Source organism: Marmota flaviventris, chromosome 12 (assembly GCF_047511675.1).
Source record: "Marmota flaviventris isolate mMarFla1 chromosome 12, mMarFla1.hap1, whole genome shotgun sequence".
In the NCBI taxonomy this organism is placed as follows: Eukaryota; Metazoa; Chordata; class Mammalia; order Rodentia; family Sciuridae; genus Marmota; species Marmota flaviventris.
In genome coordinates, this window is record NC_092509.1 from 62,772,411 (window position 1) to 62,789,619 (window position 17,209).

At 35.8% G+C, this 17,209-nt stretch overlaps 1 protein-coding gene across 2 annotated transcripts in view; it reads left to right on the forward strand.

The window, feature by feature from the left end:
* Rab3gap2 (RAB3 GTPase activating non-catalytic protein subunit 2) overlaps window positions 1–17,209 on the forward strand; it is a 107,529-nt gene that overhangs the window by 38,446 nt on the left and 51,874 nt on the right. For both annotated transcript variants that reach the window (XM_027934729.3, XM_071600061.1), the window contains exons 3-7: window positions 7,499–7,622; window positions 8,457–8,538; window positions 9,998–10,045; window positions 10,123–10,198; window positions 10,506–10,607. In XM_027934729.3, the coding sequence (XP_027790530.2) occupies window positions 7,499–7,622; window positions 8,457–8,538; window positions 9,998–10,045; window positions 10,123–10,198; window positions 10,506–10,607 (432 nt within the window). The remainder of the gene's footprint in view (window positions 1–7,498; window positions 7,623–8,456; window positions 8,539–9,997; window positions 10,046–10,122; window positions 10,199–10,505; window positions 10,608–17,209) is intronic.

Sequence of the window (17,209 nt, forward strand, 5' to 3'; positions counted from 1 at the left end):
TGTTTTTCACTTTAAAGTCTTTTGGGGGCATGTGTACTATAATCTGTTTTTTTTTTTTTCCTAAGCTCTAATAGCAATTTAATGTTCATAACACTTAGTTAAACTATTAGATCTATTTATTAGATCTGTTATGATTTATGTTTAGTTCAAATTTTTCCTTACTCTTGTTTGTCCAAGTTTCTAAGCAGGAATTATTTGGTAGTTTATTATACCCCATAGTGCCTATTGAAGCACATAGATTTATTATTTAGTATTAAATAATTGTTCAGAAGATAGATATGTTTTTTGGGTTCACATTTGTATTGCAGTTATTATTTTTTTAACAAGTAATTAAGTTGTTTTGGTACATATTTACTACACAAAATTCAGGTGTTACAGAAAACTACAAATAAATAATCAATTTTCCATTACCTAAGAATAGCCATTGTTATTTAAGGATTTATCCATGTAGGCATTTTTCTATAGATCTATACAGTTTGAGTAAGCAAATGAATGGGCACATAGAAAATTTTATAAAAATGACTGAATCCCTCTTCCCACTGATGGTGCCCTGCAGAGAGTAGTGGAAAAATTTTAAAAAATGAAATTCTGTATATGCAATTTAAGAATAAATAATAACAGAACTAATTCTACTTGAATTGACATTTGAAGTAAAACTTTAAGAGTACTGAATCATGGTTAACTTCCTCAAGAAAAGTAAATTTTAAAAGTTAAGATTGAAATGATAGGGTTTTTGTTATTGTATTTGTGAGATTTTTTTTGGTTTGGGTTATTTGCAATCGAATTTAAAAAGAGTTCATGCATTGCCCCATTTAATTTTGAAAAGATCTTAAGATCTTTCACTTGAAAATTTTAGACTCTAATCTGGAAATGACCAAAATTGGTACTTTTCATGCTGTTTTTTTGAAGACACTATAGGGTTCCATAGAGGTGCTGTGTAGCTTCTCCATCTCTGTTTTCATCCATTTTGTATATTGAAATTTTTTATAAATTTTTGTTTGGGAATAAAGGTCCTGCTCCCCTCTCTGCCAAAAATAAAAAAAAGATGAACGTTTAAAAAACATTGGGCATTACATATGTTAGTAGCCGACTAGAGGGAAAAAAAACCCACCTCGTTATGTAGCATTGTTTACTTTCTTTTTGTGTTTTAAAATTGCTGAAACACTTAGGTCTTGTGCTTTAAAAGTGCAGATGAGTATTTAATTTTTGTGACTTAAGTAGTACTACTAAGAATTATAGTGAATTGCTGACAGTCCCTTAATTACACTGGATTTTACTGGCACCACTATAACGTATACATATCTTTGAAAGTTAATAGGATGTCAGGAACAATGCAAATGATGGACTCAACTGTACTAAAATTGAAAACTTTGAGAAACTACTCTTGGCTACTTCAGTGGCTATCTGATCACTGCACTTACCTGATAAGCAAAAAAATATTTGCTGCTATGTTTACCAAGTCATAATTTACTGGCCCCTGAGGTAACCAACTATAATTGAAAGGCTGGTTATACTATTGCAATTTTATCATTAGATACATCACGAAAGAATAATCATTTGACAGATTTGTAGATTTTATACACTTTTTTTTTGTACCTGGAATTGATCCCAGGAATGCTTAACTACTAAGCCACATCCCCAGCCCTTTTTAAAATTTTATTTAGAGGCAGGGTCTTACTAAATTTCTTAGGGCCTCACTGAGTTGCTGAGGCTGGCTTTGAACTGGTGATCCTCCTGCCTCAGCCTCCCAAACTGTTGGGATTATAGGTGTGTGCCACCACACCTGGCAGATTTGTGGACCTCTTAAAAAAAAAAAAAAAAAAAGAAAATTTGTAAACTCTATGCTGTAGTCGTTTAGAAAGGATTCCTTTTCATAATCACAGTCTTGGCTTCCATGTTTGTACAGATTAAGAAAAAAATTTTATTGGTCTTAATTCTAAGAAGAAGCCTTGAAGTATAGGCCACACTAAAACATAACTATAGATTTCCCTCCCTTACCCCCAAAAGGGATTATGTTTTAAAGATAATAGATGCATTTAATGTAACTTTAGTAACTAGGTGCTAGTTTTTGTGGAAAACCAAGGTAGTCCGTGGCGTTCATAGCACCTTTAAGCAGTGAGGTGCTGTTTTCTTTTTTAAAAATTTCATTTCTCACTTGGGAAATTAACTATCTTGTCATTTGATGGTGTTGTTTTTAGGATCACTAGCTTCAAGGGAACAATATTAGTGACTATGGGCTCCATTACTGTGGGGAGGTTTTCCAAAAACCTAATTAGTAGGCAAGTCCTTATGGAACAAAACAAAATGATGAGCCTACATCTTGTCAGCTACTTAATGTGTGCTGGTGTTCTGTGAAGCTTCAGAAAACATCGTTCTGCACAGTCAGGTTCACTGCCTGAGCTTTCTTTATGAATTAGAAATCAAGTTTTGTTGCACAAACTAAGGTCAGTTTATTGTGGTTCAGCTGGAGTGGGCTTCCCTCCATCTTCTCTATACCAGTATTTTCATCTAGTTTCCTGCTTTGACTTGAGGCTCTCTTGAAATATCTAACACAGGAACTATTTCAGACAGATCCACATTCTTTTTTTTTTTTTTTTGAAGAATTTCTTATTCTTTTTTTTTTCCTAGTTGTCAATGGAACTTTATTTTATTTATATATATGTGGTGCTAAGAATTGAACCCAGTGCCTCACACATGCTAGGCAAGTGATCTACCACTGAGCTACAGCCCCAGCCCAGATCCACATTCTTTTTTTCTTTTTTTTTTTTTTAGTTTTAATTTGTTATATATGACAGTAGAATGCATTACAATTCATATTACACATATAGAGCACAATTTTTCATGTCTCTGTACACAAAGTAGAGTCACATTATTCATGTCTTCATATATATACCTAGGGTAATGATGTCCGTCTCATTTCACCATCTTTCCTACCCACATGCGTCCTCTCTTACTCTCCCTCCCCTTTGCCCTATCTAGATTTCATCTAACCTTCCCATGCCCCCCCTCTCAACCACATTATGAATCAGCATCCTTAAATCAGAGAAGACATTTGGTATTTGGTTTTTTGGGATTGGCTAAGTTCACTTAGCATTATCTTCTTCAACTCCATCCATTTACCTGCAAATGCCATGATTTTATTCTTTTAATGCTGAATAATATTCCATTGTGTGTGTATATATATATATATATATATATATATATATATATATATATATATATATATATCAATATTTTCTTTATCCACTCATCTACTAAAGGGCATCTAAGTTGGCTCCACAGGTCCACATTCTTTATTTTTGGTTTATATTTCATTGTCCCTGCCCTGTGCATTAAACTAGGCCCCCAAGAGCCTTTGTTCCTCTTGTCATTTCAGCTCTCAGGATTCTCAGATCCATCTCATCTTTGCTTTGATCTTCTATTGCCTAGAGCAGTAGTTCTCAGCCTGGGGCAATTTTGCCTCCCACCCCAGGGGAAAAAGTCTGGGGCAGTTTTGTTTGTCATGCCGTGGTACTACTGGCATCTATTGGATGCAGTCTAGGATATTACTTACCATCTTGTAGTACATAGAATAGTCCCCAACACTGAAGAATTATCTTGCCTAAAATGTCAAAAATTCTGAAATTCAGAAATCCTGGCTTAGAACAATTTACTATAAACTGCTTATCTTAACTTGGGGAGAAAACAGTTTGTGGTGGTGTTAGGTTTAGATATGAGATGTCCCCCCCAGAGCTCCTGTTAATGCAGGAATATTCATAGGTGAAATGTTAGATTATGAGAGCTGTAACTTTATCAATTCAACCTAGTTTGAGTGGACTGACTGGGTGGTCTCTATAGGTAGGTGGGTCATGGCTAGAGGAGGTGAATTACTGGGGGTTGTGCTCTGGCAGTGTGCGTTTTCCCTGTGGCCCTTTCCCTCTCTGCTTCCTGACCCTGCCATGAGCTGAGCAGCTTCCTTACTCAGCCTTTCTGCTGTGATATGCTGCCTCACCTTGGGCCCAGAGCACTGAGTTGGCTATCTGGACAGAGACTTGTGAAACAATGAATCTCAAGTCAATTTTCCTTCCTCTAAATTGTTCTTGTTGGGTGTTTTGGTCACAGCAATAAAAAAGCTCACTAAAACACATGGCTTTTCAGTACTTTTTAAATAATAAAATTTAATTTTAAAAATTTAGAGTACATCATAGTTTTAAGGGCAAGTATTATTTTGGGCAACTTTCATCTCTAGAGTGTGTGTGAGAGAGAAGAGGGAGGAAGTAACTGAAATCAAGCAGGTTATGCAGTCATTATTATTGCTACTTATTAATGTTTTAAAAGTTTTAAAAACAAGACAATTGGCGGATGGGGGTAAGGGGAGTGAGAGTGAGTCAGTGTGCACAGATCTGACCAGGTAGCCTCACTGCTTAAAAATGCCTTCAGTGGCTCCCCATGTCCTTCAAGATCAAATCCCTCCCTACTCTCCCTGTAACCTGGGGGAAGCTGTCATGATAATTCTGTTTTCCTGTCCCAGAATAGGTGTAGTAATAGAACTCTATATAGTTACTCTGAAAATTAAGATATATGTAAAGGGGTTAACATAGTGTCTGGCACATAGAAAGTGTTTGGCAAGTGTTCCTATGAAAATAACCCAAGTCACCAGTGTCATCCCTGCCTCAGTGTTCTTGATGTAGTTGAACAGACCCAAACACACATCAGTGCCAGAACACTTGTTAATGGACACACTGTCTTATGCTCAGGATGGTGCCAAAGGATTTCTTTATCATAAGAAGAAATTTCATGTCACTGTGGCTTGCTTTCTACATCTCAACTTGCTTGGGTACAAAGTAACATTGCAAAACAATTTAAGACATGTATTTTTTAATCCTTTCATTCTTTGTTTGCCTTTATATATCATATGTTCATTGTTTGTCTCCTGATATACCAAGGACTTTCTTCTTTTCGAGGATTTATTGAAAGAAATTTAATTACGTAAAATTTCTTCTCCACCTTTACCTCACCTGGTTCCCTGTTTCTGTTTTATTTCATTTTTATTTTGATTGGTTTGGTAGTAGAGATTGAATCCAGGGTGCTTTACCACTGAGGTACATCCCCAGCCCTTTTTATCTTTTATTTGTGACAGGGCCTCACTAATTTGCTTATTAGGGCTTCCTTAAATAGCTAAGGCTGGCTTTGAACTTGCGATTCTTCTGCCTCAGCCTCCCAAGTTGCTGGGATTACAGGCATGTGCCACCATGCCTGGCCGGTTTTCTATTTTAAATTTATGTTATAACAAAGCAGATTTTATTCTGATTGTAGCAAATAGGTAAGTCTATGAGAAAACAACACATTTTTACCACTCCATAATTTTTGAAAGTTTCATTTGGGCTTGGTTTTTGTAATTAGAGGCTTTTTATATTTTTTGATCTGATACATCAAATACTGTGCCTTAGTCACAAGGAACAATTCAGAATTACATATGACTGGGAGGTTACCGTTGTATAGGTATATAGCTGCCCCCCACGTTGCTGTGAATCAGAAGAGATTTAGAGCTTATATTAAAAGCACAAAATCCTTGCATTTTGTGAAAAGCTAGCAGCATTCCTGAGAAGCACTACTAAAGGTTTATATCTAGATTTTATGGCATATCAAACTCTAATGATGATATGATATAATATGGTAATATTTTTGTGTCCTATTTTTTATAATATGAAATTCCCACTTATATGCATCAACTTTACTGTGGCAGATTAAAAGCATATGCTGTTAGTCCCATAGTTGTAAGGAAAGACAAAATGGTAAAGAAGACATAGAAAATGTAGCCAGGCACAGTAGTGCACACTTGGGTATGCCTGGAATTCCAGTGACTCAGGAGGTTATGGTAGGAGGATTGCAAGTTTGAGACCATCTTGGGCAACTTAGCAAAACACTGTGTCAAAAAATTTTTAAAAAGGAGTGGGGCACTGAAAATGTTGCTCAGTGGTAGAGCATCCCTGAGTACAATCTCTGGTTTAAAAAGGGGGGTGGGTGGGTGGGTGGGGTTGGAGTGAAAAATAATGAAGATTTTGGTTTTTTTGCCTCTTTATTGTCCTGTCATCAGTAGATGAAACCAGAATACCAAGCCACATGAAATTTCATTTTCTGGTTTTATATAACTAAAAATTTACATTTATGAGCTGGCTGAGGGTTAGGGATATAAACAATGATTGTGGCATCATTAAAAGAATTTTTTAAGCATAAAAATGTAATGTTTTTTCAAAATGAAAGCAGCCTCATACCTTCCCTGCCTTACTCTCTTGAATTCAGTCTGTAAGATAATATATTAGGTTGAGTAAGGTAGGAAGAGATAAGTAATTTAGTTATACAAATACAAAAAATTTCTGCATGGAAAAACAGAGCATTGGGAAAAACTATTTGGAAGCTCTAATGTTCAAAAGGCCAGTTTTCCCTTATGTATAGAGGATGTATAAATCAGTTCAAAAAAGAGCAGCAACCCAACAGGAAATCTACAAAGGAAAGGGACATTTGCATACTTTTTTACGTATGCATATGAGAAAATATTTTACACAAAAGAGAAAATACCTATTCTTACTCATACAATTTAAATATATACTTTTTATGTATTAGATTGACAAAGATACAGAGTTAAAATATTTTTTGAAAAATATGTGCAAAAGCAGGCACTTTCACATTTAACACAGCATAGGTGGAGAACAATTTCAGCATATCTAGCAAATTTATTAATGCACATTACTATTGACCCAGACATTTCATTTCTAATAATTTATCAGTAGAGAGCTAGTTAAATACATTTGTTGTATCTGTAGATTCGAATACTATGCAGCCTTTTTTAAAAGAAAAAAAACTTGATGTGCAATGAAGTCTAAGATATATGTTAACACCTCAGATCAAATAAAAAGTAAGGTATCAGATTTTATCAAATAATTTTACATCTCTTAAAGCCATAACAATCATCAGGTAATTTATTCTTTGCCCTTGAACTGCTCGTGGCATAGCTATCTACCTATGAATAGGGTTATTTAATAAATTTCCTAATATTGAATCATTCCTAAAGCGATCCCTTTGTGACAGTCTTCTAATGTCTTACTTGTTTATATTTAAAACTTTTGCATTAATATCCCAAACAGATTTATTTATAGTGGGTATTTTGTTGGTCATTTTGACATATTTTGTTAAGGAATATTATAAAACTCTATAAAAGAATTGGGAATTTTTCTTTTCACCTTTTTTTTTTAATACTCTTTGCCTCACAAGGAGGACAAGCTAAGTGTAAATACTCATTTTTTTGTATTTATAATAATTGTAGGGTTGGGGGTATATCTCAGTGGTAGAGTGCTTGCCTACCATATACAAAGCCCTGGGTTTCATCCTCAACTACTGGGGAGGAAAAAAAGTTGCATACAATTTTAGTGTAGCTAATGAGGCTCACGTAGGCCAGCCCTAAGTTAAAAGAGAGAGGGAAAAAAAGGTATAATTAGTAACTGGTTCTTTTTTACTGAAGGAAGAAGAAGGAAATATTTGCAAAACACGAAAAACTTCCTGGCTTCACGATTGTGTTTTATCTTTATCTCCCACCAACGATCTTATGGTTATAGCCCGGGAGCAAAAGGCCGTGTTTCTAGTGCGTAAGTGCATTCGTTATTTTCATTCATAGAATAGAACAGAAAATGGATTAGGTGAAAAGAAAAAATGTTATTTCTGTTGAATGTATTGTATGGTGGCATCTCTAATCTGTGTAACACTTTTATTTCTTTTCTCTATCCTTTCTTTTTTCTTTTTATTCTTGTTTTTCTCTCTTAGCTGCAAGATACTTAAACTGTCTGTCTGGCCCTTCAGAGGAAGTACTAGGTATTGCCCACTTTTTGCAAAGGGACAGCCAGTGGTGAAAATGCCACTGATCCTTTTTTAATACCAATATGAGTGGGGTGATTTTCAACTGTAATTTGAAAACTCACAGTACTATATACATTTTTGTTTGGTGCATAAGTTTTTAGCTCATGAATTTTTTTGTTCAAGATTAAAATTAGGAGGTATATATAAGATATGAAAAATCTCATTAATCAAAATAAGGTTATATATAGAACAGATATGGAATGGTCTTATAAAGCAAATTTCTACTCAGTAGAATAAATCTAATAAGAAAATTTTCTCAGCCATCTGAAGATAACAGTAATTTTACAAATAAAATAGTGTGATTCATAGGAATTAATAGCTCTATTCTGCATTATACGGGTTTAATAGGATGAAGGAATGACTAAAAACTAGGGACCAGCTGGTTTCATAAAATTCTTTAAAATTTTTCGTAATATTATATTACGTTTTCCTATAAAAAGACACAAATCAGTTAATACAGAACTAATACGTTTTTTACTCATCATTCTAAAGGGAAAGATCAAAATATATGAGTAACTGTCTTAGTATGCTATAATATGTAACATGTGGCATCTTAATTTTTTCAGCAAAATGGAAATATAGTGATAAAGGAAAGGAAGAAATGCAATTTGCTGTTGGTTGGAGTGGTTCTTTAAATGTCGAAGAAGGGTAGGTGTCAGTTAATTTTTTTTTGCTCTTGTGTTAATGTATATTTAAATCTTTTGCCTTATAACTGAATCTGTTAAGAAGTTTCATCATTTTAAATGTTTAAAAAATGTATATGCATCTCAACTTTAGAGATTGTAGACAATGGTCTGGCCAGCAAATTCTTATTGTACTCATGATATTTCTTTTTTAAAAATCTGTTTCAAAGAGGATGAGAGTTCAGAAAGAATCCCATAAAATCCTTTTTACATTTTGTCTTTTCTCCCTTTTCTTCATTGCTAGTTTTATTCATCCAGAAAGCCAGGCATTCATTGTGCTCTCTGTTTTACTAGTATCAGGTTTGTACTGAAGGATACTATGCTACATTAAGTCTTAAAACTCACAGTTGGGATATTTAAGGTTCCTGCTGACCCAGTAAACCTTTTTAAACCATGATCTCTGTAGTAATTACATGATGGGGCTGCTAGTCTGGAACCTTGAGCCAGGAACTATTTTCAGTTAAACTTTTATGATTGGAAACTCTGATCAGAATGGAAAAGATCCTTCAGACTGAATTCAGATAAAAGATATCACCTGGAAGGACTTATAATATGTCTGGCATCTTACAGATACTTAATGAAGTGTTTTCTATTATCAGAATAAATTGATCACAATTCTCTTAGTGTCAGCACTTAAAAGACATTTGCCACAAATGCAGAGCAAAATAATACTTTAAAAACAATAAACAAAAAGATTAATTTTGTTCAGTGATTACCTACTGTGCTATGTGGGGCAAAAGAGTTTATAATTACTTGAAAAAGCTGGTGATGGTCCCAAGGTTTGACAGGTAAAATAAAATTCAGAGTTGTTTTCATTTCAAGGTTTAGTCTGAGCTCTTGACAATATTTCAAGTCCACATGTCTAAAAAAATCTTTTTTAGGATATCAACCCTAACATGTGCTTAAAAAGAAGGAAGCAGGTAGTTGAAATACTGTGTCTCTAATATATCTCTAGAAGTACAATTTACATGTGATGTGACTAGCAGTTCCTCCTACCCTCAGCCCTGCCCGTCACCTTGAACCAGGAGGTGTGTTGAAATTCTTAGTTGGTATGAAAGGAGAGTGGATGGTAGGAAGTGCCTGCGGGTGATCATTTGAGATCTTCTAGGTTCTGTATACAGTCTTTTGTGTAAGCAAAGTTTTGCTTTCATGTTTTTGCTTTCAAAGTTTTTGCTTTCATGTTTTCATGACAATACAGAGTAAAAAAACGCCGTATTTTATTAACTTCAAATGAACACAATGTTATATTTTATTGTGAATGAATATTGTGGAGTTTTACTGTGTTTTTACTTGTGCATCAACTAAAACTGGTCCACAAAGTTCATTTTCCACTTACTACCCTTTAATATTAAACTTTAGAAAAATAAAAACAATTGATAGTTTATTGGATAACCATCTGATTTTAATCTTGTTTTTGTTTTCAGGGAATGTGTAACTAGTGCTCTTTGTATCCCTCTAGCAAGCCAAAAAAGGTAAGGATAAATAAGAGTTGTGTGTTTCTTTACTTTGGTGCATGAGATATTAAGATTGTAAATTTTATTGGTAACAGGAGTTCCACTGGGCGTCCTGACTGGACCTGCATTGTGGTGGGTTTTACTTCGGGTTATGTACGCTTCTACACTGAGGTGAGTTGAATTTTCAGCAGGTAGAAAAGACTGCAGTATTTCTTTATGCATCCCCATATACTAGTTTGTGACTTTATTATTACCTGATGTTTATAAATGTATAATTGATACTTCATGGGGATGGAGGCCAGGATAGGCAATATGGCCTTCCTATGGATGATATAGAGAAAAAAGCTGTAGTCTTCTAAAAAGAGAGTACCTGATATCCATGGAAAACTGCTGGGGAAATAATACTCTCTGGCAGCCATACCTGTTCATGTATATTGGTGAGGAAACAAGCAGAGCCCTTCTCTGTGCTTCCTTCTAGAATGGTGTACTCTTGCTGGCACAGCTGTTGAATGAAGATCCAGTGCTTCAGCTTAAATGCAGAACCTATGAAATCCCCCGACATCCTGGTGTAACTGAGCAGGTAATAAAAAAGATGATGTTCAAAGTGATAGGGATATTACTCTGAAGCAGTTTCTCCCCACCTTTTTGCATGGAAATTTAGAGAAGTTTTTGTCTTGTGGCACAGTTAGCTATGCTTTCACATTCTAGAGAGATAATCTATTTGTAGCTGTTTACAGAATTCTAGTCTTGCTATAATTTTTAAAAAAATATTTATTTTTTAGTTGTAGTTGGACATAATACCTTTATTTCAGTTATTTATTTTTATGTGGTGCGGGGGATCAAACCCAGGATCCCGTACGTGTGAGGCGAGTGCTCTACCGCTGAGCCACAACCCCAGCCCATCTTGCTGTAATTTTTTAATGAAGTATTATGTTTCACTTTATAATAAAAGTAAAATACTTAGAAGCCAAGAAAGTTTCTTATTTTTTGACTTTAATAGTGACTTAAGGCAAAAGTGTGATATGTAACCTTATGATCTTTTTTGATTAGGTATCCAAAATTACCCATAGTAAAAGAAAAGTTCTGGTCTTAGTAGTACTGCTACTTTGTAGTTAACTTTTTTTTTTTTTTTTTTTTAAGCAAAGGTTGTTAAGTTTTTATAGAGGAAAATGTTTTTTTTCTATTTATTGGAAGATTTATTGTTCAGTGTGAGACTTTCACTTCTTCCTAGGTTTCTTGTGAGATCTTGGTTTTCTCACAATCAAAATATAATTGTAGAGCTTAAGCCAATATGCTTTTATTTGGTTTGCAGTAAAGGTAGTCAAAAATATATAGCATGCCTTTCTTTCGTTAAAAATTTTTAAAATTTAATTTAATACATGACAGTAGAATGCATTTATATCCTTTATATACATAGATGGGATATAATTTCTCATTTTTCTGATATAATTTCTCATTTTCATGTTGCAGAATCATATTGGCCACGTAGTCACATATATACATACAGTAATAATGTCTGATTCATTCTACTAACTTCCTATCCCCACATTTCTCTCCTTCCCTCCCATTACTTCCCTCTACCTAATCTAAGGTAACACTGTTCTTCCCTAGTGCTCCCCTCCCCCGCCTTATTGTGAATTAGAATCCATATATTAAAGAAAACATTTGGCCTTTGGTGTTGTGGGATTGGCTTATTTTGCTTAGCATGATATGCTCCAACTCCAACCATTTACTGGCAAATGCCATAATTTCACTGTTCTTTAAAGCTGAGTAATATTTCATTGAGTATATAAACCACATTTTCTTTATCCATTCATCTGTTGAGGGACATCTAGGTTGGTTCCATAGCCTAGCTGTTATGAATTGAGCTGCCATAAAAATTGATGTGGCTGCGTCACTATAGTATGCTGATTTTAAGTCCTTTGGGTATAAACTAAGGAGTGGGATAGTTGGGTCAAATGGTGGTTTCATTCTCAATTTTCTGAGGAAGCTCCATACTGCTTTCCATAGTGGTTGCACCAGTTTACAGTCACCAGCAATGTATGAGTGTACCACATCCTCGCCAACTTTTATTATTGCCTGTATTCTTGATGATTGCCATTCTGACAGGAGTGAGATGAAATCTTAAGAGTAGTTTTCATTTGCATTTTTCTCTAATTGCTGGAGATATAGCATGCCTTTTTCTTTTTTGTATTTCTTGACTTCCACAAGATTTCAAGTGAACAAATTATATGTATATTTGAACTTAAATTGTATGATAGAAAGATGGGAGCTATAAAAGAGATTTCATCTAGTAAGAGAGTCTAGATTAATATCTGTTAATACTGATGAATGAATTAGTGATATAAAGATACACCTAATTGCTGATTTATAGGACAAAATAAATTCTGTACAAGTTTTGATTGGGGGCAGGGCTCAATTAAGACTAGGACAATAAGAGCAGATTTCTCTGAGGAGGTGAGATTTGAATTAAGCCTTGAAAATGGGTGTAGAATTTAACTTGAATTTTAAATGGAAACAGGGGCACTATGTCAAGTAATCAAGAGGAAAATGAGGGAAGATTTACATGTAAACTCATGTATGCAACAACAAAGAAATCATGATAGGAAACAATGAGAAACTGCCTCTGGAATAAAGAGAGCAGCCAAATTTTGCATAAATTTGAAAGCTATGTCAAAATCAGAATTGATCCAGGAGTTGAGAGAAGCCCCTAAAGATTTATGTAAAGGAAGTGGTATAATTAAAGTGATTTTGAAGGACTGTTTCTTCAGAATGAATTGGAATTGTTAGAGACTGGAATTGGGAAGCCTAGGTTATCTGGCTTTTTTTTTTTAGGTTATCTATAATAGATGTTGAGTGTTGGGAACCAAGAGTAGTATTGCTATGGGAAAAAAGAAAGGATCAGTACAAAAATAATTTTGAAGGAACAATTGACAATACTTGGTTATTATCTAGAAATGTAGAGTATTAAAAAGAGAAATGAGTCAAACATAGCTCTAAGATTATCATTCTTAGAAGTGCCATTAACTAGAGGTGACTGCTTTTGCCATAAATTAATGGGGGTGATAGCCAGCGTCTCATTGGGGGGTTATTCTACCTGCTGAGAAGGGTATAAGCCACCTGAAAACTTAAAAGTCTAAAATGATTAATGAAAAACAAAATCAAATAGTATAGATAAATATATAAATATATTTATAAATATATATTTATATATACTTATATATAAATATATATTTATAAAAGTGGAGCCCCTGATACATCCAGTCCACACAAGAGCTGGAACTAGACAAAGGAAAGATGGCTCCCATGGTTTATTTAAGGGGTTACATCAAAGGCAGGGATAAGGTTTCAAGGGCGGGTCTTGCTTTCTGATATCTTGCAGTCAGCAGGTTGATTAGCCATCTCAGGTGCTGTGTAGGACATGGCAGAGCAGGATAAAAATTCACAGTGTTCCTGGGCAGTTGACCAGAGGAAATGTCCACTGGTCATCCCCAAACACCAGATGTTTCTATCCACTAGGCTTTGATGCGTGGTGACCCACATGCAACCCATGGAAGCTTGTGACAATAAATAAAGGTTGTTAACTGTGGTCTGGGCATGTTGAATTTGAGGCAGTGGTTGGAAACAAAATGAAGACACCGGTATCATGTAATGATGCAAAGCTAGTATGTAAGCACAGAGGTTAAAATGGAGATGATGGCTGAAGTCATGGATAATGAATTCTCTTAAGTAAAGGGTATAGGAAAATAAAAGTATTGCTGAAGACTTAAGTCTAGACTTAAGTATTCATCATGAGGAGATAGAAGTGAAACTGTTGACAGCAACAAAGAGCATTTGGAAATCTAAGATAATGATACAAAGAACTGTTTTCCATTTTTCTCCAAATTGACTGTATAGTGAAGATCCTTTAAATGCTCTAAATTTGGCTGTCTATGATATTCATTTTTGAAACTGATAGAAAAAATATAACTAATATTTAGATGCTTGTGATTAGCCATACAAACAAAAAATAATCTTTTAGCTGAAAAAAAATTTTTATTGAACACAGAGAAGGAAGTCTTGTTGTTACTCTGTATGGTACATAAGCGTCTCTGAATCTGACACATCAGTTTCTATGTGTATATCAAAAACTTGCTATTAGCTTCCTCACAGTATACTTCCAGGTCTATCAGAGATCACAGGTGCAGATTTTTAACTCCGTTCTGGGGGCAAAAAATGCATTGTAAGGGCAACAGTGAGTCATTGCAGGGGAAGATTCCAAGAGAAAATGAGGTTTATTTCTGGAATGTCAAAGAAACTACTTCTGTGGCTTTTGAAAAAATAACAAAAACACTTTACACAGTATTTTTGAGCCTTTGGCATTTATGTCAGTATTTTCTTCAGGAAGATTCTGGCTTTTGGAGATAGTTTACTTGCTGGTGGTGAGGACCTTTTCTCTCTTCTAGCTCCTTCCCTGCACCATGCTCAGTGGACCATCATGTGAGCAGGCATGCCAGCTCCCTTACCCCTGGCTCCTGTTTCTTGTGGCCCCAAACTTTCTCTTAAAAGTACAAGTACCCTAATAGTCTAATAGGAAAAGAGGCAAGGTAGACTTCCAAAGAAGAACTATAATTGGCCAAAAATCATGAGAATATGTTGAGCCTTAATAATCTAAGAGCTTGCCAGGGGACCCAAGATGGCAGGCTAGAGGCAGGCTCTAGGACCTGGGATTCAAGTAGCGGGAATACTGTTTCTCTGTGAGTGATTAGAGAACCCCAATATCTGCTCCCACGCAGGAATCCCAGCACCTTGTATTGCAGGTCTCCAGGCCTCAGCATCAGCGTGGGACTCCTGGCCCCTGTTCCCACACAGGACACCCAGCCACTGCCCATGCTCAGAACCTCCCGCCTCCATTCACATGTGGACCTCCATCTACCAATGTGGTACTCCCCCAGTAGCCTCCCATTTTGGGGCACTGCAGCCACTGCCATAGTCCCCTACACGTGGTAGCCTGCACCTGGGGATACCACACAGGGTCTGGAGACAGCCACCAACCACAACACTGCACTCTCCACAAAGCTGCATCTCTGAATACACAACCTAACGCCACCGCCTGGCCCCATCCGACCCGACATCCCATTACTGAAAGTAGCCGCCTCCATCTTGGTACACCTTTGTCGCCATCTTTAGTAGGGGAAACTCCCAGCTTGGGACACAGGCTAGAACTTAAAAGCAAAATCAAGGTACCTAATGTCCCCAACTCCCCCCTCTCTCTGGCCTCTGCTAACCCAGCACAGTGCTTGTGTCTATGTGGCTGGTCCATAGCTCATAAAACTTGGTCTTGAACTGCCCAATACAAAATAGCTCTCCTTGACAGGAATGCAGCCCACAAGACCTCTGGAGAGAAAGGTTCCTGATTGGGGGAGTAAGAAACAGTTTAGAGACTAAATTAGAGACTAGGAATTATGAGGTCTACAGGTGATATAAGGAGATAAGACCAGGTGTCCACATCACACCAGCGGGCCCCCAAAAGGGTCCTTATGGTACAATCTCCCATCAGGGCCCAGCAAGTGCTATACCCCACCTCAGGAGTTCCGCCCCCAAGACCAACCATCCCACCTTAATAACCTTCACCAACCTGAGGGTAGAGATACCCCACCTGTTGGATGAGAAGGGAAACAGGAAAGATAGTGATCTCCAACAAAAACAATCCTTGTATCTTCCTTCAAGATTTTTTTTTCTCTCTCTCCCCTCCCACTCTCACATCTCCAACATGAAACCAAGTAGTTTTCATTAATTAGGCTACTGAGGACCTGGATGTCTGAATAGTATATTACAGTTGTGTTGTACATTCTTTTGTCTCCTATTTTTACATTTTTCTTAATTTTTGTTTGTTTTCTGTATTCTCTATTGTCTTCCCACTTGTCTCCCCCAAGATTCTTTTCTCTTTTTTCTGCTACTACTCATCTTTTTTAGATTCCTCTTTCATGCTTCCTGTGATCTAATAACTCTATATCCTCACTTCCTACTCCCTCAACATTTCATCCTACACCTTACTCCCCGGTCTTTGTCTGCCATTAGACACTGTAGACCCTTTTGCAAACCTACTATTAATATTGTAGATAAAAATTGAATTTTCTATATATTGTGCAAAACCGTAAACATTGTGCAAAACCGTAAACATTGTGCAAAACCGTAAACATCTTAACAGGAGCTATTTGGTTTAATGCTGTATATTGTTGTATATTGGGATCTGTTAATATTGTTCTCCCCCTTAAAGGAGAACAACCCTGCAGGGATACTATAAGCCTATAGGGTGAAAACTGTAATGCCTCAGATCCACAGTGCTAGGAGGGAAGACACACAAACAATGTGAAAAAAACAAAGGGAGAAAGTGCCCCAAATAAACCAAGATACTGCATTATTAGAATCCATGGCCAGCACAGCAGAATAAATGACAGAGGAGGAGTTCAGGATGTACATAATTAAGATTTTCTGCGAATCAAAGGATGATATGAGAACAAATACAGGCAGCAAAAGATAATTTCAATAAAGAGCTACATAAGCAAATACAAGAAGCAAAAAGAGATTACTTCAATAAGGAGATGGAGGTTCTGGGGAAAAAAAAAACAAACAGAAACCCTTAAAATAAAACAATAAACCAAATTAAAAATACAATACAAAGCATTGCCAACAGACTAGATCACTTGGTATATGTGCTGCCGAAGCGAGCACAGACTAGATCATTTGGAAGACAGTGAAGACAAAATATATAATATTGAAAATAAAATTGACCACACATTAAAGATGGTAAGAAAACCATAAGCAGAACATTCAAGAATTATGGGATAACATGAAAAGACCAAATTTAAGAATTATTGGGATAGAGGAAGACATAGAGTTCCAAACCAAAGGAATGGATAATCTATTCAATGAAATAATAACAGGAAAATTTTCAAACATGAAGAATGAATTGGAAAATCAAATACAGGAGGCTTATGGGACACCAAATATACAAAATCACAGCAGATCCACACCAACCACATTGTAATGAAAAAGCCTGGTATACAGAATAAAAATAGAATTTTAAAAGCCATAAGAGAAAAGTTTCAGATTACATATAGGGGGAAACCAATTCTGATTTCAGCAGATTTTTCATCCCAGACTCTCAAAGGTAGAAGTTCCTGGAACAACATATACCAA